Source organism: Heliangelus exortis, chromosome 9 (assembly GCF_036169615.1).
Source record: "Heliangelus exortis chromosome 9, bHelExo1.hap1, whole genome shotgun sequence".
Lineage (NCBI taxonomy): Eukaryota > Metazoa > Chordata > Aves > Apodiformes > Trochilidae > Heliangelus > Heliangelus exortis.
In genome coordinates this window covers 25925556-25945210 of record NC_092430.1, presented here as the reverse complement: position 1 = coordinate 25945210, position 19655 = coordinate 25925556, and the positions used below count along the sequence as shown (strand labels likewise).

At 48.8% G+C, this 19655-nt stretch overlaps 2 protein-coding genes across 13 annotated transcripts in view; one reads left to right on the top strand and one right to left on the bottom strand.

The window, feature by feature from the left end:
- MED12L (mediator complex subunit 12L) overlaps window positions 1-7422 on the top strand; it is a 104625-nt gene extending 97203 nt beyond the window's left edge. For 10 of the 12 annotated variants that reach the window (XM_071752926.1, XM_071752927.1, XM_071752923.1 and 7 more), the window contains 7 exons: window positions 740-790; window positions 2376-2465; window positions 3064-3245; window positions 4061-4211; window positions 4695-4757; window positions 6152-6233; window positions 6720-7422. In XM_071752926.1, coding sequence (XP_071609027.1) covers window positions 740-790; window positions 2376-2465; window positions 3064-3245; window positions 4061-4211; window positions 4695-4757; window positions 6152-6233; window positions 6720-6772 — 672 coding nt within the window. In that variant the 3' untranslated portion in view covers window positions 6773-7422. The remainder of the gene's footprint in view (window positions 1-739; window positions 791-2375; window positions 2466-3063; window positions 3246-4060; window positions 4212-4694; window positions 4758-6151; window positions 6234-6719) is intronic. The other 2 variants (XM_071752924.1, XM_071752922.1) reach the window with 1 other exon arrangement.
- A 533-nt stretch (window positions 7423-7955) lies between these two features.
- IGSF10 (immunoglobulin superfamily member 10) lies at window positions 7956-18853 on the bottom strand. Its single transcript, XM_071752918.1, has 6 exons — window positions 18666-18853; window positions 17295-17424; window positions 16632-17022; window positions 12046-16230; window positions 10591-11473; window positions 7956-10376 (listed from the first exon to the last, which is right to left on the bottom strand). The coding sequence occupies exons 1-6, from the start codon at window positions 18851-18853 to the stop codon at window positions 8468-8470; spliced, it is 7686 nt and encodes a 2561-aa protein (XP_071609019.1). The 3' UTR covers window positions 7956-8467.
- Window positions 18854-19655: the final 802 nt, after the last annotated feature.

Below are 19655 nucleotides of genomic sequence, written 5' to 3'. Positions count from 1 at the left end.
CTGTGACTGAGTCCAGGCTTAAGTAAGAGTCTGGGTGAGCAAACAATGGTCACTGCCTATGATTAGGTGGATCATAAAGTAATGATTGAAGATCTAAAGTTACACCTTATTCTCACATTTAAGAAATGCTGTTGTTTAACTCTCCACATTTAGAGGACAAAAGATGTTGCCCTTCCCCTTTGTTTTCAACCAAGGGCAGGATCTGAAGCATTAGGGGCAAATTGTGCTCTGACTGGACAGGTTGTCAGTAAGGAAAGTAAACTTGTCATGATAGCATGGATTCATGCCTAAATAGGATTGGGAAGGTGTCTGTGATGAACTTCTTGGTAAAACTGGGACCAAACTAGTATGGTGTGAAAGCTGCAGTAGAATTCAGCAGGGTAGGGTCAGCTCATCCTTGTCAGCCAGCAGTTCCCTGTCAGCCAGGTTTTTCTTTCAGCAGTAAGTCAGTGGAAGTTAAACTGATGTAAACCAAGTGAACCCAGCCCCATCCAAACCCAGCCCTGCTTTCCCTGTTAGGTCCCCACTGTGGCTGGTATGGTGCCCTTTGCATGTTTCTGTTCATACATTTCATAAAAGTAGAGAGATTCATTATCATGAAATCCACCAAGAAGGAGCTTGTTAGTGTTCCTAAACACCAGTGTTCTTTAAGTACATGGAGGTGAGCTCTGCTCCACTAACAAGCCAAGCCTAATTCTTAGCACTGTTTGCTGTTTTCTTGCCTGTCCTTTTCCTTTAGGATGTCTGTAGCACTGGTGTGTCCCTTCAGGATGGCTTTGACAACATAATGGTAACCACTCTGAGACCATGAACTTCTCTTTGTTTTTCTTTCTGCACAAACATGCATTTCTTTCAGAACACACTCTGCACACTTTGCTTTTGATGAGAATGATCTGCTTTGGCACTCCTCTCACCCAGGGGCTGCATGTGGGAAGGCTGGGAATACACTTGCACACATAGAATATTTCTTTTCTTGCAAAAATTTCCAGTAACTTCATCATTGATAATTTTTTTTCTTTCCTCTTGTGCTGTGTTTCTGGCTGTGAAAGATGAGAGCACCTGCAAGGTGTGTCTGATCCCATGTCCATCTCAGCATGGCTGGTGCCTTCCAGTTATTCACTAGAAAAGCTGTTTGAGAGTCAGGTCGTGGAACTTTTGCCCAGCAGCTGTCTTGGAGAAACTGTTAAAAAAAGCTGTTAAAAGTACTAATTGGAAAGGCAAAGCAAAATGTGTTTTTGAAAAGGCTTTGCTGCTCCCCCCATTGTCCATATTTTACATGTGTGCAGTCTCTCCTGTTAGCATGTCAGATCACCCTAATTTGTATCCCATAGAGGGAGCAGATGGAGGGTTCCAGTGGTGCCACAGTATTTTCTCCCATGTGAGATTTTCTTTTCCACCTGCTTGTAGCATTGCTTCTTGCAGTGTGTTATCACAGTCACTTTTAGCCCTAGCCAATAATGCATCTCTCTAGGGATATCCTGGTGAAAATGGGAAATGCTTTGTAGCAGGACTCAGGGGTTTTTTAATTTGTTTTTGTGGTGAGCTGGGCAGCTGCAGGGCAGGAGCATCACTGCTCCCTGCTGAGCTCTGCAAGTGTTCAAAAGTGCAGCTGAGCAGTGTCCCTGTCACACAGGACATGCAGAGACTGGGTTGTGTCCTTGGCAAGTTCTCATTGCCAGTCCTGAAATTAAGGGCAACTTTTTTTTCCCTCCCCTCTCTTTCCTGGTGCTTCAAAACACACTAAAACAATTATAGCTGAAATCTTTAAATGATTTGCCATTAATTGGGCACAAGCAGCAAACACTTTGAGCTGAATGAACTTGGCTGTCTGCAGATCACAGTTCTGAGTTTCCAAGCTGTACTGGAGGGAGCTGGAGGTGCTCATGTTACCCATTTATCACACTGGTGTTTGGTCTGTCATTGTAAACCTTGCTGCTCAGCATTTTGCCTGCTTCACCTGAGGGACAGCTGGGAGTTGGGTAGCCTGAGAAACAGATCAGCAGTGTGTTGATACTGGAGATTCATTCACTCTTGGTTTCCTGTATAATCCAATGGACTGTCTTCAAGACAGCTAGAATATTTTTTTTTCCTAATCCTTTGCAAAGCCTCATTTTATAGGATGTCTGCAAGACCTCTGTTCTTGAAAAGTGGCTGGTTCTTGAAAAGTGGCTGCAGTTACAGGAGTGTCAAGAACCAAACAAAAGTCAGTTCTTCCACTTCCCTGTGAGTAAATACAGTTCAGTATTTGGCACTGAGCATCTGCCTTGAAGGAAATGGCCAAGTCTCTGTGACTCTTTAGGACACAGCTTGGTAGGGTTTATGTCCAGAAGTGGACTTGTTTGGCTGTGGGGACTGATGGGTGGTGTGTCTTCCAGGGCCAACCAATGGACCAAGCTGCTGATTTCTCTCCTCAAGTTCGACCTGGGTCTCAGCTTCCGCAGTACCCAGGGTTACAGCAAGCACAGGTACTGCCTCAAACACCTTCAAACCCAGCTCCTTCACCCCCAGCCCCATCCTTCACTCTTGGGACCTGCCCTGTTAACCGGGGTGAGGATGTGTCCTCCTGCCAGGACCTCGTGGTCTCCAGGTCCTGAGGCTGGCAAGCATTTTAATGTGGTCACTGCCTGGTTTCTTCTAATGCTGTTGCTGGTAAAGGCAAGTCCAGCCTTAAGCCTGAGGCGTGACAAGTTTTTGGTGAGGCAGTGGTACCAGTAACTGGTTACTATGCCATGGTCATTCTGCTCTTTGGGGTTTTGGGATAGACACAAAGAAAAGGGTGAGGTGGAACTTGGAGCAGAGCCCTGTGTGAGCCCCTCCTGCTCCATCTCATAGAATCATCAAATGCTTTGTGTTGGAAGAGACCTTAAAGATCATCTAGTACTAACCACCCCACCATGGGCCAGAACACTTTCCACTAGACCAGGTTCCTCCCCAGAGAAGGGGTACAGCCAGGGGGGGACCCCAGTCGGGGTCTGGGGTCAGCTCTGTGCCTCCCTTCCCTGCCCCTGGTGGAGGCCACCTCTCTTTCCTGGCTGATAAGTGACTGCTCTCTGCCCTCTGCAGCACGTGCCCCATGGATACACCCTGTACAGCACACAGCAGACAGCTGGGGGGGGGGTGGTGCCCCCCCAGGGGTACCCCAGCCCTGCACTGATGGAGCAGCTGCAGCAGATGCACCAGCAGCCCGGGGGGCTCCCCCCACAGCCACCCCCTGCCTACCTGCAGCCCCCCCAGGGCACTCAGAGGTGAGACCCCCGTCCAACGGGCTGGGAATGGGGTGGGCTTCATGGCAGCTTTGTGTAGAGGTCTAAAGCTTTATTTAAAGTACAGTGTATTAATCAAAAAGGAGGTTAATGCTGGGTCTAATTAGCAACAAATGTGCATTTCTCTCTCCAATTTCCCCCATTTTTTCCCTCGTTTAATTTTTATTTTAAGTTGATCTTGGCACACGTTGTAGCCCAGTTGTCCTGTGGGTTCAGAACATAAAAATTCCTTTAAAGGCAACTGTTGGATCCTATTTCACTGCACACGCAGATATTGTGTCCATATTCTGTAAACACTTGTGTGGTATTGGACAATAAATATTCTGGGTTTACCAAAAAGTCTGTAGGCAAGAAAACACCAGACCAGCTTGGTAATTTAATATAGCAATAGACAAATGAATTTTTCTGAGGCTTGAGTAGACTGCACTGGCTTGGCTTGGGAAGTGCCTGTGGGAAATGGGAAGGGGTTGTGGGTACTGCAAAGATGAATCAGGAAAGGAATCTATAGAAGGGATTGTTGCATAGTGACCACAGTGGAAAACTGGAGCTTCTAGTGACAGTATTGAATTAATTTTTTTTTCATCTAGCCTAGTCCAGCTCTGCTCTTAACTCAGTCAGAAACACTGCCACTTTTAATTTCCACTTCAAACAGACTTGTTCAGTAGAGTGACCCCTAAAAACCACGCTTAAAACGTAACATCTTTTGAATCTGGCAGCCTTATGTTGCAGCTTATTGAGTGCTCCTGACTTCTCTTTCTATAAACAAAGTCTAATCCACTCTTTTTTTCCCCACTCAGACTGAGCCATCAGCCTTTGCAGCCCAGCTCCCTGGCTGGGGAGGGACTGGAGAGCACATCAGCCTCAGGTCCTCTCCCCACGCTGGGCTCGGTGGCCCAGGAGCCCCTCAGACAGAGGCAGCAGCAGCTGAGGCAGCAGAGGCTCCTCCAGGTGAGGAGAGGCTGGGGCATTCCCTGCAGGAAGGTGTGTAGGTGAGGGGGGTACTCATCTCCAAGCCTGGTGCTATCAACCCAAAATGCTTTCACTCAGGTGCCAGAATTCATTGTTCACGTGGGGCTTCCATAAGAGAGCTCTGGACATACATGTAAAGTCCAGTACTTCCATTTTGCAAGATTGTAGAACACCTCTGGAGAGGGTAAATTTGAGACCAGCCTAGCTGCAAGTGCTGAGACAAAGCAGTGGTTTCCTGCCCTGTCTGGCCTCATAACATGTACTGCAATTAAAATGAAGGGCTTGCTGCTTCTCTGGCCTTTCCCTATCTTCTGATTTGATGAGATATTTTTAGTTTAGGGATAAGTATCAGTTTATCAAGTAAATATGTGGGGCTTGGCACAGGGGAACTGTATTACATTGATATCCTTCTGGTGGCCCTTCGAGGGTTGGAATGATTTTCCTGATTTTGTTTCAATGCAGCAGCAGCAGCTGGGGCAGCAGCAGGCACTTGGTCTCCAGCCCGTGCAACCCCAGCAGCCCTTGGTAAGCAGAGGTGACTGCCTGAGTTTTTGGGAAGGGATGAGGGCAGTGATGGAGGGAATGTCACTGATGGAGAGGGATGCTGGTGGGGGTGGCTGCTTGTGGCTTTGGGCCTTTGATTTTTAGGCTGTACTGCTAAAAGGCTGGGGAAAAGGTTTTGGGTTTTTTGTTTGAAGATCCTTGTAAATTAAATCATTAGTCATAAAACAGAGCTGTGTGAAGACAGCAGTGCAAACAAAACTGTTTTTGAGATGTTCCTTTATGCTGAAGGTCAGCCTGTTCTAATGTAGGATTCTACCAAATCACTGTCACTACCAAATAATTTTAATGGACCCATCTTCTGGATCTACAATGTTGTGATGCTTGTTTCCTATATTTGGGCAGGTCTCCAGACACATTTAGGGTAAGTGAGGGTAACTAGAAGAAATTTGCTATAGAAAAATGGAGATGGAGCACTACTGGAATGGCTGCCTTCCCAGGGTGAAAGCATTTATCAGTGTGATCTGATAGAGAAACCATCTTGCAATTTGTTGATGCAAGAGTAAGGATAAATGAAGGGTGTTTATCTGATGGCTATTGGCAGGTCATTTTCATCCGTTTTGGGTTTTTTCCTAAATAGCTTTTATCTCTTGAGCAAGCTGGATGGGAGAAACTGCCCCGGGGAGTGAGCACCTGCCCAGCTGCAGACTCCTCTCCCAGCTTGGGGTGCATCAGAGCTCCCTGTGCCCCGAGGAGCCCTGCAGTGGTTCATGCTCCTGCCCAGCCTCAGCAGGGCTGTAGGGAACCAGGGGGTTACACAATGTGTCTGAAGTCAAGGATTTGGTTTCAGGAAGGGAAAAGATGCTGAAGTCTTGTAAAACACTGAAACTCCCTTCAGTAGAAGGGAGTAGAACTGTAGAAGTTTTTCTGGAACAAAGCACGGGCGTTTCTGTGGTGTGTGTCATGTTATTGGAGAGTGGGACAGCTCTGGGGTTACTCAGCACAGCAGGTTCTCCAACTGGCCAGGTCTATTCTGTATTCCTGAGCCGAAGAACAAGAAATCACTTAATTAGAGGCACATGCAACTTCACCAAATCTGACGAGAAGGGAAATTGTGGGAATTTTTCACAAAGCTTCTTTTGGCTTCAACCACATGTAAGTGTTTGACAATTCTAGACGGGCTGCTAGTTTTGATTTGTGGTTTTGATTTGCCTTTTTGAGCAGTGCAGCCAGGAGAGCTGCTTGGGTGACTTGCAGGGTGATGAGTGGCCTCTCCAGAGGTGGAAAAAACAGGGAGTGACTCTGTCCCTTGTCTCTGGGGACACATGCACTACCTGCACCACATCTGGGCATGTGTGAGGTTCCAGGGAGTGCAGAGAACAAAGTTCTGTGAGTTCTTTTTCCTCTTCCTTTTGCAGTTCCCCAGGCCAGGCTTGCAGCAGACTCAGCAGCAGCAGCAAACGGCAGCGCTGGTCAGGCAGCTCCAGAAGCAGCTCTCCAGTAAGTCAGCTCCACACCAGTATGTGGATACTGGGACAGGAGATTCTCTGCCTGAGGTGTTTGAATGCTGCTGGTCATGCCTGCAAGTGGTGTACCTGCTGGCAGCTGGAGCCCCATCCCACTGTAACACCCAAACTGTGGTGCCAGTGCCTCTGCTGGGCTCCAGAGGAGTGCAGGCACTGGGCTGGTGACCCCATCACAACTTGCTGCACGTTTTCTCCCTGCTCGTGTTGTGTCCCTGCTTACTGCAGGGCTGGATGACCTTTAGAGGTCCCTTCCAGCCCAAATTATTCTATTGTTCTTCCCTCACATCTGTGGCCCTACAGCAGGCAGAGTCCCTGAGCACAGTGTCACTCCTGTGCTGTGGAGGTGTGGAAGGGAACATTTTGGCTGTTGTTTGCTACTGGTGCAGGAAGCCCAGGTGTGCTCTGTGTTCCTGTAGAGCTGTCAGGAGGCACAAACTCTCCCCTCTGCTTTACCCCCCAGGCACCCAGCCCCAGGCAGGGGTGAACCAGTACGGGCACCCCCCACACTTCTGAGCTGCAGCAGGAGGGAGAGGCCAGGCCACGTTTGCACTGAGGAGCAGAACATTCACCTGTCAATGCACTACTTATTGCTAGGAAGCAGGCTTTAGTTTTCTTATTATTTCAATATTATTTTTCTGTGCTGCAGTTGATGTGAATATGTAACAAGGTGGGGGTTTTGGGGGGGTTTGGGTTTTTTTTGTGTTTAACTGGATTTAAATATATGGACTTGTGAGCCTATTTAAAGAATGTTATTGCAGATTTTATGAATTTGGTGCTTTTTAGGTCCATTTACTTACAAAGAATGCTAGATGTATTTATTTTTGGAGACACTTTTTTGTTTTTTTCAGGTTTTTGTTTTGTTTTAAGAACTGCACTGGACCAAACTACTGGACTGAAAGGCACTTAAAATTTTGGCATAAATGTTAATTTGTTCATTAAAATGTTCACCTCTTTCTTCGTTGATAGAAAAAGCATCAGTTTAAATTGTGTTTGTTTGACTGTAACTTTCATATGCACTTTATAAAGCTCCTTGTTTAAAATACCAATTTTCTCTTGCTCTCATTGTGGTAAGAAGGTGCTGAAGTGGGTTTATGCTTGTATTAGAACTTCTTAAAGTTTATATTAAAAGCCACAATGTAACGTTAATAAACCTACTAGAAGTAGCATTGTTTCATTTTTGGTCTATTTAGTCTTATTTATATTTGGTGTATTGATATAAAGCTCACCAGAGCTAATGGAGTGCATGATGTAGTAACAAGGATTGAACAGGCAGCAGGTATAGGAATATTTTTTCCCTGTTTTGTGTTAACTCAATTTGCTTAATTTACCATAGGAGGAGTTTATAAATGGTGTCATTGTCAGGTATCCTGTGGGGAGGGGGAAGACTGCACTGCACAAGCCTCAGAGGTCTGTGGATACTCACTCCATAGGAATCTGGAGAAAAAGAAGTGTTGATTGGCTGTTACAGGCAAGTTTTAATCAAGTAAAAATTCTTAATTGTTTAAGAGATTTACTGTTCTTTATAATAGCTAAAGCTATTACAGATATTAACCATTGAGATTTGTGTAATCCAACGATTTTGTGGCTACTGCTTCATCAAGGCTGTGGAAAGAAGGAGTTGTTCTGTATGTATCGTCCCAAAGTTCTGCCAAAAAAAAATGTGTGAAACAGAACTGTACCATTAGAAATGTTTCACTGCTTGTTTCACCATTGAATATTTATTTTTAAAAACCCATACAAAATATCCAGACATATTAAGAAGATAATCTGCCTCACAGTAAAATTGGCTCCCAGATGCTCTTGGTTTAGTGTGGTCCATGCTCACAATACTCATGCAAAGTGGACAATGTTCAACTAATATGAAAAAGTCTCTACTGAAGATCTCTAGGTACATTTCCAGAAAGTAATTTTGTTTGATACTCAATGTTTGCTGGCAGAGCAAAAGTGCCTTAGGTTTCTTTTTATTTAAGTCTGTTTAATCACTGAAAGAACCAATGCTAGATAATAACACTAGATCTAATTTCCCCCGGGCCTTCCCTCTCTGGTTTTTTTTTTTGTTTTTTTTTCCACACTGTCATTGCAGACTGACGACTCTGGATATATTTAGGCACTTACATGCCTATGGCTGCCTTTGATTAAGCTTATCCCAAGAATGAACTCAGCCCATTTGCAGACTTTGTTAACAGTCATTCATGCCATTATTTGTTTTCAGATGATGTGAACGTATGTTACTGTGAAGTCACTGCCAAGGTGGTTCCTTGCTGTGCACTTGTACGCCCCAGAATCTGAGGGCTGGGGATTCTGGATGAGTAAAGTCCCATGAGGGAGAAGCAGCTCGCTCCTAGGTGCTTGGCCGTGGTGGCTTGTAGAGAGTACAGAGTGGTCAGGTAATTCCCAGGTGATTTCTGGTTTTGGTATTCCCAGTGCTAAGCAGTGGAGCTGAAGCGCTGCCCCAGGCCCCGTGCGCACAGTCTGGAGTGGTCTGGTGGTGATGCGGGGGGGGTAGGCTACAATGAGCACAGGAACAGTCACGGAGGAGTCTCCAGCATCGTTGTGGGCCTTACAGACATAATTCCCTCTGTCATGGATGGTGGCTGCTCGTATCACCAGGGTCCCATTCTCCAGCAGCAGGTACCTCCCGCTGGCCTGTGGCCGCTGCAGGACGTGGCCACCCGGCAGGGTCCAGGCTGTGCTGGGTCTGGGGCTCCCCTCTGACAGGCAGTGGAGCCACAGGGGCTCCCCACTCATGCCCTGCACCACCCCTCCTGGGCGGGTGACAATGTTGGGCTTCTGGGCAAGCTCCAGGATGATCATCTTTTCAATGTAGCCAACGCTGTTCCGGGCAGCACAGCGATACTTCCCTGCCCTCTCCCTGTCGGGGCTGTGGATGGTGAGGGTCCCGCTGCTCCCCGTCAGGAATTGGGGAGCCCTGATGCCACTGGGGAACCAGGTGCCATTGGGCAACATCCAGCTCACGTCAGGTGGAGGGTTTCCATCCACAGAACAATTCAGTGTGATTGTTTTCCCAGGTTTTGCTACTACTTTTTCATTGAATGGATTTTTAAACATCGGCCGCCTGAGCATTTCTGACACCTCCAGCTGCACCACCAACATACTCTCTCCCCCATCGTTACGTGCCACACAGATAAAATCTCCTGTGTCAGAAGGCCTTATGTTCCGGATCTCCAGGGTCCCGTTCTGGTGTACCACAATCCTGCTCCCATAATACGGAGCTGTTAGGAAAATATTATCAGGCATGATCCACATAATCCGTGGGGGAGGTGTCCCTTCTGCCCGGCAGTCGATGTGTTTCTTGGAGTGCCTCACTGCTGTCACTTTGATGATGGTTTTGTTGGTGTATAGGCCATTTATGATGGGCGGTTTTGCAACAACTTCCAGTTTGTACAATTTTGTGTCATCCCCTCTAGGGTTCCGAGCAACACACATGTATTCCCCGGCATCAAGCAGCTTGACTTGCCTGACAGACAGGGAGCCATTGATGTGCAGGAGGTGTCTGGCTGTTGATGAGGAGATCATGTCACTGGAAGGCAGCAACCAGAATATTTTGGGCTTGGGTTCTCCAGCAGCTTCACAGTCCAGTAGTGCTGTATCTCCAGATTTCACTTTAATGGATGTCTTGTAACTGTGTTTTATCTGCGGGGCTGCCGTGACGACCGTGACGTGAATCTTCATTTCATCCTTTCCCAGTGTATTTTGAGCATAGCAGGTGTAATCTCCTCCTTCTGTGACCCCGACTTTGTTGAGATACAGAGTTCCATTGCCAAAGAGGACATACCTGCGAGACCTGTGTCCGCTGTCATCTGCCAGCATGGCGTTATTGATCACCGTCCCGTCTGGCAAACCCCAGGATATTTCTGGGGTGGGAGACCCAGAAGCCTTGCAGTCCACTGTGAAATCTTTCCCGTATGGCACCAGTTTCTTAAAATACTGTTTCTGTTCAATCTTGGCTGGTTTCATTGTGATGCTGACTCTCATCAGAATCAGATCCTCTCCGATTTTGTTTCTTGCGACACACAAGTAGTCGCCTGCATCCTTCTCTGTGGCTGCCTCGATGACCAAGGATCCATTGGGGTAGACGTGGATTCGACTTCCCATTCTGTGGTGGGGGACAAAGAGGAAAAGAATTAGGGAACAAACCTCCAGGGGACAATGCTGAGCACTGAAAGCTCAGATGTTTTACTGTGGTTAAATGTTTAAAGGTAAATTTAGTTCCCTGTGTATTGTTTGGATGCTGTAGCAGTCTCTTACACAAATAGAATAGACAACATTTGAAGTTTCAGAGAGGTGGGGGGAAAATAAGAGGCTCCTACCTGTGCCACTGGTCAACAACTGCCTTGGAAGGTAACCTCCAGATGATCCTGGGCTTGGGCTCCCCAGTCGCTGTGCAGTTCAGAAGCAACTTATCCCCAAAATTCAGCTGAGTCATTTCTTGAGAGGCAGTAGCTATCTTTGGAAGCATATCTTTGTGTTCCACCTCCAGGCTCACCACCCTCCTTTCTGAGCCCGTTGAGCTCGTGGCTATGCACTCGTAGTTGCCGCTGTCAGAGGGGATGAGGTTGCTGAGGTGGAGGGTGCCGTTGGAGAACAGGAACAGCTTTGCCTTTACAAACTGCAGAGGCTTCACCACCGTGCCATCGAAGAGCACCCAGTGGACAGTGGGCTGAGGGTTCCCTTCTACGGTGCAAGGCAGCCTCAGGTCTTCCCCCGCTCTTCCTTCAACGCGTTGTCTCTTCTCCTCCAGGATGGCGGGAGGCGCGGCGATGACCTGCAGCCTCACTGCCAGCCGGTCGGTGCCCGCGGGGTTTGTAGCCACGCACGTGTAGAGGCCCCTGTCGTAAACGGTGACCTCCTCGATGACAAGGGTGCCATCTGGCTCCAGGCGAACCTTGCCATTTCCCGGAGTGGACTCGGAGACGCGTGTTGCGTTGGCCAGAACCCAGGAGATGGTGGGAGGAGGCCTGCCCTGGGCTCTGCACTTCACTGACAGGGCCTTCCCGGAGTGCGCGGTGAGGAGGTGCCGGCCGTCCCCGGCGATGCGGGGCGGGTAGGCCACCACCGACAGGGTGGCCAGGAGCCGCGCCGTGCCCTGCGGGTTGGTGGCCGTGCACAGGTACTGCCCCCCGTCCCGCAGCCCTGCCCGGGCGATGGAGAGGGTCCCGTTGGCAAACACCATCCAGCTCCCAGCGGCCTGCCCTGTGGGAGCAAGGGGCAACAGCACGTCAGGGCCTCTCGCTTCTGTCCTCATGCACACTTCCTGGAAACGCTTTCCCTGGCCTCGTCTGCTTTGCCCAAATAACTGAGATAAATGGGAGAGAGATGAATTTTCCATGTGTGAGCACAAAGCTTTAAAGTGCACCCAAAGCTTCATCCTCAGTAGAGGCAAAGCTTGGATGAAGCTTTTTGTGTACCCACTGCCATAGCCAAAACTTGACTAGATGGTTCATTACCACAGGCAGATTTTTCTTTTCGCTTGTCTCACTGTTCTAAAATAACAGGTAACATGCAATAAATCTTTAAATCTTCTCAGAGTAAGCACGGAATTATAATTAGTTATAGGTCGTATATCAAACCTGTTTGATCATTAGCAGTAACTCCAGCACACTTGCTGGGAGCCTCTTTTGTTTTTACAGTTTCAGTGTCCATCTTTTCAGTGATATTTCATAGTACTCTTAAATGAAGCCAAACGTGAGTTTGGCACACAAAGCATCTACCAAGTCACAGGACTATACCAGAGGGTCAGTTCTAGGGAGGTTTTTCGAGCATACCTGGTGAGATCTTGGTCCAGTGCACTGTTGGGTGGGGGTTACCAGTGGCCTCACATGGAATAAAAGCATCCGAGTCAGCAAGCACAGTGAAAGCAGCAAATCCCCCTCCCCTTATCCTGGGCTTTGCAAGAGGATTTCTGCTCAGGGAGTCCCAGGCTCTGGGGTTGGGGGTGGTGGGAGTGCTGGGGGCCGGGAGCTGCTGCCGGGGCTGGGGGTCCCCCTGTGAAGCCCAGGGGGGTCTCGCTGGGGCAGACAGGGGGGTGGGATGCTGCATACGGGCAGGAGGGGTGGGCGCAGCCCTGGTCCTGGCTGGGGAGGTGGGCTGTGTGGTGGGGGGTCCCTGCCCAACCCTCGCTGCCATCCTCGGGTGCAGTTTGCCACTGGCTGTGGTGGGGGCTCTGGTTTGCTGGGCAGGTTCTGTCCAAGCCGTGGTGGGTCCTGCACTGGTGTCACCAGAAGGGTCTGGGTGCAGTGGGGTGGTTTGGATGGTGGCAGAGGGGCTCTGGGCAGCATGGCCCTCGGGTGGTGGCCTGGCTGATGGGATGTCCCTCCCTGGCACAGCAGTCACCAACATCTGCCTGGCTGTTGTAGGCACGTCCTGAGGTGCTTCTGGTGTGTCACAGACCCAGGGTGCTGGCACTTGTGTCACTGAGACCACGCTTACCCTCTCCAGGAGAGGTTTTCCAGGCCCAGGTGGTGATGCGGCTGCTGTCACAACAGGGACAGCTGTGTTCACTGATGGAATCACCACAGTGCCAGGGCCTCCACTCATGTCTTGTGCTGAGGTTTTTGGGGGCCTCTTCCTCCTCTGACCTCTCTTTCTTCCCACTCTGAATGTTTTGATTTTGGTGATGGTGGTCTCCCTTTGGGGAGTGATAATAGGTGTAACTATTGGCTCCACACTTGTTACGTCCATTTCTTTGGTTGCAGAGTTAGGGTACAGCTGTGGTTCTGCAGTGGGAAGATGTTCTGACTTCCCGTTGCCATAAGGAATGGGCTTGCTGAAGGACAAGAAACCACTGCTGTGCTCCCCACCTGTTGAAATGGGCATAAAGTGCAAAGGAGACATTCTGGAGACAGTTAATGCTGCTGTAGTTCTAGGCAGCATGGTTGATACCTCTCCTGATGGAAACATAATTTTCTGTTGCTGTGGTAGCTGCTCCTCTTCATGTGCACCATTTCCAAAGAGATGTTCCCAAGTAGTTTTTCCTCTTTGGAAGTTCTTTGCTGAGGTTCTGGGCTTGACACTGGGTGAGGCTGATTCGAGGGCAGACAATATCTTAGTGCTTATGGTATGAGCACTTTCTGTTGGAATGTGAGCTGGGGGGGTTGCTGCTGTTGGTTGCCTGATACTAGAAGGCTGGATTCTGTCAGTGTCTGTCTGAACTGGAGCACTGGTCTCTAATTTCCATTGAGGAGTGTCTTGTGAGCCTTTTGGAATTAAAGGCATGGCTGTTGTAGTAGCTGTTTGCCTTGCACTGGGCTTGGTTTCCTCTTCCCTGAGGAACACTGTGTTTTGATGAGTATCTGCTGGGGGCTCCAGCAGCATATTCATGGTAGGGGGTGAGGAAAGAGGTGCTTCTGTGCTAAATAGGTTCATGGAGCTGCTTAAATTACTTAAGGTTGGTAAATTCAGTACATATTTTGTACTCAGTTGAACATCTGCAGCCACAGCTGTACTTCCTCTGACAGATCCGAGCCTCCCAAAATTGTATCTGTGTTCTTCTGTACTTGGAATACGTCCTGGTCTAACAATTCGTCTCCTACCAGAAATTTTCCTTCGTCTTCCATGGGGCTGCAGGGCCTGGGGTGTGTGAGTTGTAATGTCCTGGACAACCTGAATTTGCTGATGAGTATTGATAGTCAAGTCCAGTGGTGGCTTAGCAGTTACTTGTTTCTGAGGACCATGAAAATAAATGTGTCCAAATTCAGGACTTGGTTCGCGGACTGTCACCACAGGTATCTGATCATCTCTTTTGGTAGAAATCTTATCAATAGGCTCAGTAAAAGGATGTAGCTTGTTCACTGAGTTTTGGGAAGTGATGAGCATACTGGTGTCAGTAACAGCTGTCACAGGAGTCACAGATTCAGATTTTAAATATTGGTTATTACTTTCCCCAGAATATACCAACATTTGCCCAGCAGGGAAGAGTGTGGCTGTTCCTCTTGCTCCGTTTGATGCTGTTGATAGGTTTATACCATTTGTGGATATTTGGCTTAAATCAGATCTTTCAAATGAGTTTGTCATTGTAGGTTTTGGATGTATTTGTGGCCTTTTGCTGTCAGATGGAGAAGGCTGTGGGAGAGGAGAGGGGAGGGGAGGTGCTGCCTCTGCATCCAGGAGAGATGCTGTCCTGGCAGGGCTGCTCCTTGTGCTCAGCCCAAGCCCTGCAGGTGCCCCCACACCCCCCAGAGCAGACACAGCCACTGTCCCTGCTACTGGTATCATCAGTTCTTCTTCTGGAGACAGGAGATCACCAGAGGATTCCTGCTCATCCCCAGGTATTTTTGAGAACTTATAGACTTGAAGAGGTGGCTTTGTTACAACTTCTCCTCTGTTTTCCATGAGTGTTGAGTTCTTCTTTGTTTTTTCCAACAAGGCTGCCCAGCGCTGCGGATCAACTCTCCTGGCTGAGGACACAAACTGTCTCCTGTGTCCCCTGAACCTCCTGCCTGTTTTGGCCCCATGGTGCCTGGAAGCCATTTTTGCATAGCTGTTCCTTGCAGGTGCACTCTCTGCAACCTGATTCCTGGATGCTGAGGGAGCAGATTCCCTGTCAGCTGTGGGGGCAGACAGAGCAGCTGAGGGATGCTCCTGTGTCTCTGCTGAGCCCAGCATTGCATTGCCAGAGCCATCACCCTCTGCCCATCCTCCCACAGCCACGTGCTTTTTCCTCTGCGTGGTTTCATCCTTTCTCACTAGCACTTGGAAAACCAGCAGATCCACACCATACTGGTTGGCTGCCACGCAGCTGAAGTAGCCACTGTCTCGCTCTGTTACCCCTTGTATCCTCAAGGTACCGTTGCCAAAAACCTGTTTGTTTCTTACAGAACGGTGCAGAATCACAGGCTCAGGTAACACCCAGCTGATGGCAGCATCTGGGACAGCGCTGGATGTGCAGGGAAGGTAGAGTGTGCTGCCAGCAAATGTAGAAACCTGGGCTGCATTTGCACTGCTGTGTTCCACCTGGGGGTCCACCACAGTAATTCTGAAGGTGAGAGCATCTGCATCGTTGCCATTTGTGCCTATGCAGTGGTACAGCCCAGAGTCAAAAGTGTCAGCTGTCTGTAACGTGAAGGTTCCAGTCTGAACCACTATGATTCTCCCATCCTCACTGATGTAGGGAGCTCTGACTTTGCTCCCATCAGCCAATATCCACTCTACTGCAGGAGCTGGCTCTCCCAGTGCTTGGCACTCCAGTTCGATGGTCCCCCCGACTAAAACAGTGTGCTCAGTTTGTGTTTTGTTGTCCCTGGAGATGATGGTCCAGTTATTTCTCGCCTGTTTTATGTCAGCACTGCCCAAAACAACCTGAGCATCTGTGAAGTACTGGATGTGCAGTGTGCTCAGTGTGGTTGCTGTCCTGTCCAGCTGTAATGCTACTTTGCTTTGCATTAACCAGGATGGTTCAGCTCTCAGGTCAGCTTCTATATTGGTAAAAATTTCATCTTTTTCAGGGTAGACTTGTTTATATTTGTAGCTAGTAAAAGATGTGTTAGATGCTAGGGAGTTCCTTTCCAGTGTTAAGGGAGAACTGCTGTACAGTGCCAATATGCTCCATAGCTGCTGAATGTGTTCATAATCAATGCCACACACCAGAAATGTTGAGAATGATGTTTTGAATACTGTGCTGTTGCCATCTTGATCAAGTGAGATGGGAGACATTTCTTTAGGTTTTTGGATGCTGCAAACCAAGTCACCTCGGCTCCCTGCTTGGTCAGTCATGTTCAAAACCATGGTTCCTATAGGAGCCATAAAGTCCTTGGGAGAGATGGTGCTGAAGTCTCCATCGTCTGGCACTGAGAGGTTTTTAATTTTCAGAGAGCTGTGTATGGCTGGCTTCGTGCAGCTTAGAGATGCAGAAGGAATATCCACTAAGCTTTTCCCTTTGTGATTTTTGGGACCTGTGCAAACTGGGCATTGCTGAGCACCAGAACTTCTGTCTTTTTTGCACTTTATAACATCTGAAGGGAAGAAAAATGCATAAGTTTTTGTGATACAACTTTTAGTCTTAATTAAGACGTAGCTACCAGCAATTTGCTTTCCTGAATGAAATATGAACAAATTTTGTCTTGACATATGCTATGAAAACCTAAAGTAACCCAAGAAAATAGTTGAATTTTCTTTGGTGAAGCTACTTAAGGACTGTTGCTATTGCAGCTCAGTCAGGTGTCTGTCCCAGTGGTTCTGCACCCTGCAAGGCAGGTTCTTTAACCTCTGTGTTCTGACTATGGGCACTGACAAAAATCCTGTCTTCCAGTGTTTTCTGGGAGAACAAATAAATAAAGGATGGACAGTTATCTGCATCAGAAAGAGTAAGATGCTCTAACAGGACTCAGAAGCATAAAGAAAGCCTGTGGCTCACCTGGTCTCTGCCTTGCCCATTCTGCAAACCACTGTAGGGTGCAGTCACAGGACCACGGGTTTCCGTGCAGGTAGATGCTCTCTAGCTCAGATAAGGAGGTGAACATTTCTTGTGGTAGTGAAGTCAGCACATTGTCAGATAAATATATGTGCTTTATGAAGGAAATTTTAAATATTTGGCTATAGCACAGAGTGACAAAAGTATCAGGGTGAAGCTGCTGCAGTAGATTTCCTTCCAGGTGGACCAACCTCAGTGATGTGAGTCCGTAGAAAACGTTGGGATTTACAAATTCAATTTCATTGTGGTCCATGTGCAACCGTACCAAGCTCTTTAGACCATAAAAAGCATCCTGCTGAAGTACTCTGACCTTGTTGTAACTCATTTTTAAGACCTGTTGATGAAGAAGTAACAGGCATATAATATTAACCCATGTTATATCATTACAAGGCTCCTAAGAGATTTTGATTGATGATCACTCTGTGCAGTGAAACTAGTTCCACAGAGCAGTAATTGAGTGATAGGAATAAAACCAGGTGGTAGGAGTAATTGTTTTTAAATGCAGTGTTAGCTGCAGGAACAAAAGGATGCTTTCTTGTTCCATCAGTCCACCACAGTGACACAAAAGTCATAACAAAAATTAAGATTGGGTCATTTGTTTCTAACCTGTAATGAAGATAAATCCCTGAACACCTTATCAGGGATTGTATTTATCTCATTGCTGTGCAGCATCAGTATCTCCAGTTTCTCCAGGCCAGAAAAATCCCTTTCTGTCAGTTTAAGCAAGCTGTTGTAACTGTAACAAACATTTCATCCTGCGGTTAGTCAGACAACTAAACTTCACATGTGTTTAAACAAACAAACAGACAAAACAAAAGCACAGCTCTCTGGAAATTCACAGGCAGCACTTCTGGTAGCTAAGATACAACTTTCAGCCCTGACAGCACAAAATCCTGTCCCTTTCCCAGGGCAGCTTTCTGCAGACTTTATCCCCCGTGGGCAGGGAAAAAAATAATGGCACAAATGTGGAGGCAAGATTGGCAGTCTGGGGCTTTGCTCCTGCATGGCAGAGGCTGCCCGCATCTTAATGCCTCTTTCAGCATCAGGCTGACCCAGCAGGGACATCTGGCAGGGACAGAGTGTGGTGCAGGTGGGTTCTGCAGAGTCCTGCAGTCCCTGCCTGCTCCCTGGCTGGGCTCTGCCTTCTGCCCTTTGCAGTTGCTCATTCTGAGTTTCATTTCCACTCCACAGGTACCCACAGGTTGTTAGTGCAGAGGCAGCCCCAGCCTCCCCTGGTTTCCATGAGCACACATGCAGTGGGGATGGGCTTGGCTAGATTTAAATGTGGAACCAAACATGAAGAGAGGCCTGGGCCTGGGGATGCTGTCACACACCCCTGTGTGACCTGATCAGCTAAGGGACTCTCCTCGTGCTGCAGTCACAGCTCTGCCCCGTGGTGACACAGAAACTGGATTGCTTCACCAGTCAATAGACAACCTCTAACCCCCCACAGACAGAACCATTCTGGGGGCTGCAGTGTTCAGACAAGTGTTATTTCCCCTAAAAGCATAGACATGAGCACTGTGTGGCATTCTGAAGTCTCTGAAGGTGTTAATGCACATGCTAACATTCCAGCCCACAGTCTGAGCTCTGAATTATCTTTTCCCAAAAATAATTGTATTTCAGACTCTTTCTGAGTTCCATGTTGCAGATGCAAAATGTTTGAGTAATAGAGAGCAATTAAGTTAATTCAAATGTTTGGGTGATACAGAATAATTCATTTAAGCTCAAAGTTCTTATGAAATTCTTACACGCCCTGGGTCACATGCCTAAAATTTCCACTTAGTGTTGGAGGTCTCAGGCGTTGCCCACCGTGCCTGCCACCCCCTCTGAGTACTGAGGAACAATCAGCTCTCCAGATTTATTGCTTTTGGTTAACTTTCAGCCCTGGACCTGGAAACCCCTCGTTAGTGCTTTGCAGAGTGTGGAGAGAGAACCGGTCAGAGGGTGTAGGAAGGAGCCCGGTGCTGGACGTACCCCAGGTTGATGCGCTGCACGCCGGGCGGGATGCGCGGGGGGACGGCGGTGAAGTACCGGAAAGTGCAGTGGAGCTCGGAGGGACGGGGACAGGCACAGAGCCGGGGACAGCCTGTGGTGGAGGGCAGGGCAGCCAGGCAGGCACCCAGCAGGGTCCCCAGCCACCAGGCTCTGCCCAGCGCCTTCATCCTGCTGGGAAACGCTACACGGGCATCCTCCAGCCCCGAGGGGATCGGGCTCCTGCCAGGGAAGCAGAACACACCCGCACCCCAGTGACACCCGTGCTGAGATGCTCAGCCTTAAACTAAGAAAAAGATACTATTTTTTTTTTTTTAGCTTGAGAGAGAAACCAACCCACAAAACACACCCGAACCTCAACTTTTATCTCTCTGCAATGATCTAAAACGCTTGTTAATTTAAAGAAACATCCTCACGCTTTCTGTCGGGGGGTGGCTGTGCCCCCCGGGCCGCTGCCGGCAGGTGAAGCTGCGAATCCCGGGGGAGGGGAAGGTGGGAACCGCTCACCCCGCGGCTCCGCTTGTGCCCGCTTGTCCCAATCTGCCGGCGGTCCATCGGCGGCGAGGAGGAACACGTCAGCTCCTTTCTCGCCAGTAATTATTCCCTGCACAATTAACTCATTCCACAGCCCGAGCGCGGAGCCCCCGCCCGCCCCCCCCGGGCTGCTCCGGAGCTGCTCCGGGTACCTGGGGTCCGGGTACCGGGGACGGGACGCCGGGTACCACGGTCGGGGTGCCGGGGTTCGGGCACCAGCGTTCGGGTCCGGGTCCCGCTGCCGCAGCCCCCGCGGGGCCGCTACCGCGGGGAAGGTCGGGGGGGTCCGGCAGCGTCCGGCTCCTCCTCCGGGGGCCGGGCTGGGGGTGACGGGGGGGAGGAGGCGCTGGGGGAGGTGGCACTGTAAAACTCCGAAATTTGCGCTTTTTTGAGAAGAGGTTATCTTCCTTTTTAGATCAGATCAGTGCTTCAGCTCCT

What these genes read in the sequence shown, in the direction of transcription:
- IGSF10 (XM_071752918.1), bottom strand. Translation starts at nt 18,853, where the DNA reads ATGAAGGCGCTGGGCAGAGCCTGGTGGCTGGGGACCCTGCTGGGTGCC. An exon ending in GTGCAGCGCATCAACCTGGG is followed by an intron (nt 17,425 to 18,665) that starts GTACGTCCAGCA and finishes TGTTTGTTACAG; the next exon opens with TTACAACAGCTTGCTTAAAC. An exon ending in GGGATTTATCTTCATTACAG is followed by an intron (nt 17,023 to 17,294) that starts GTTAGAAACAAA and finishes CTTCATCAACAG; the next exon opens with GTCTTAAAAATGAGTTACAA.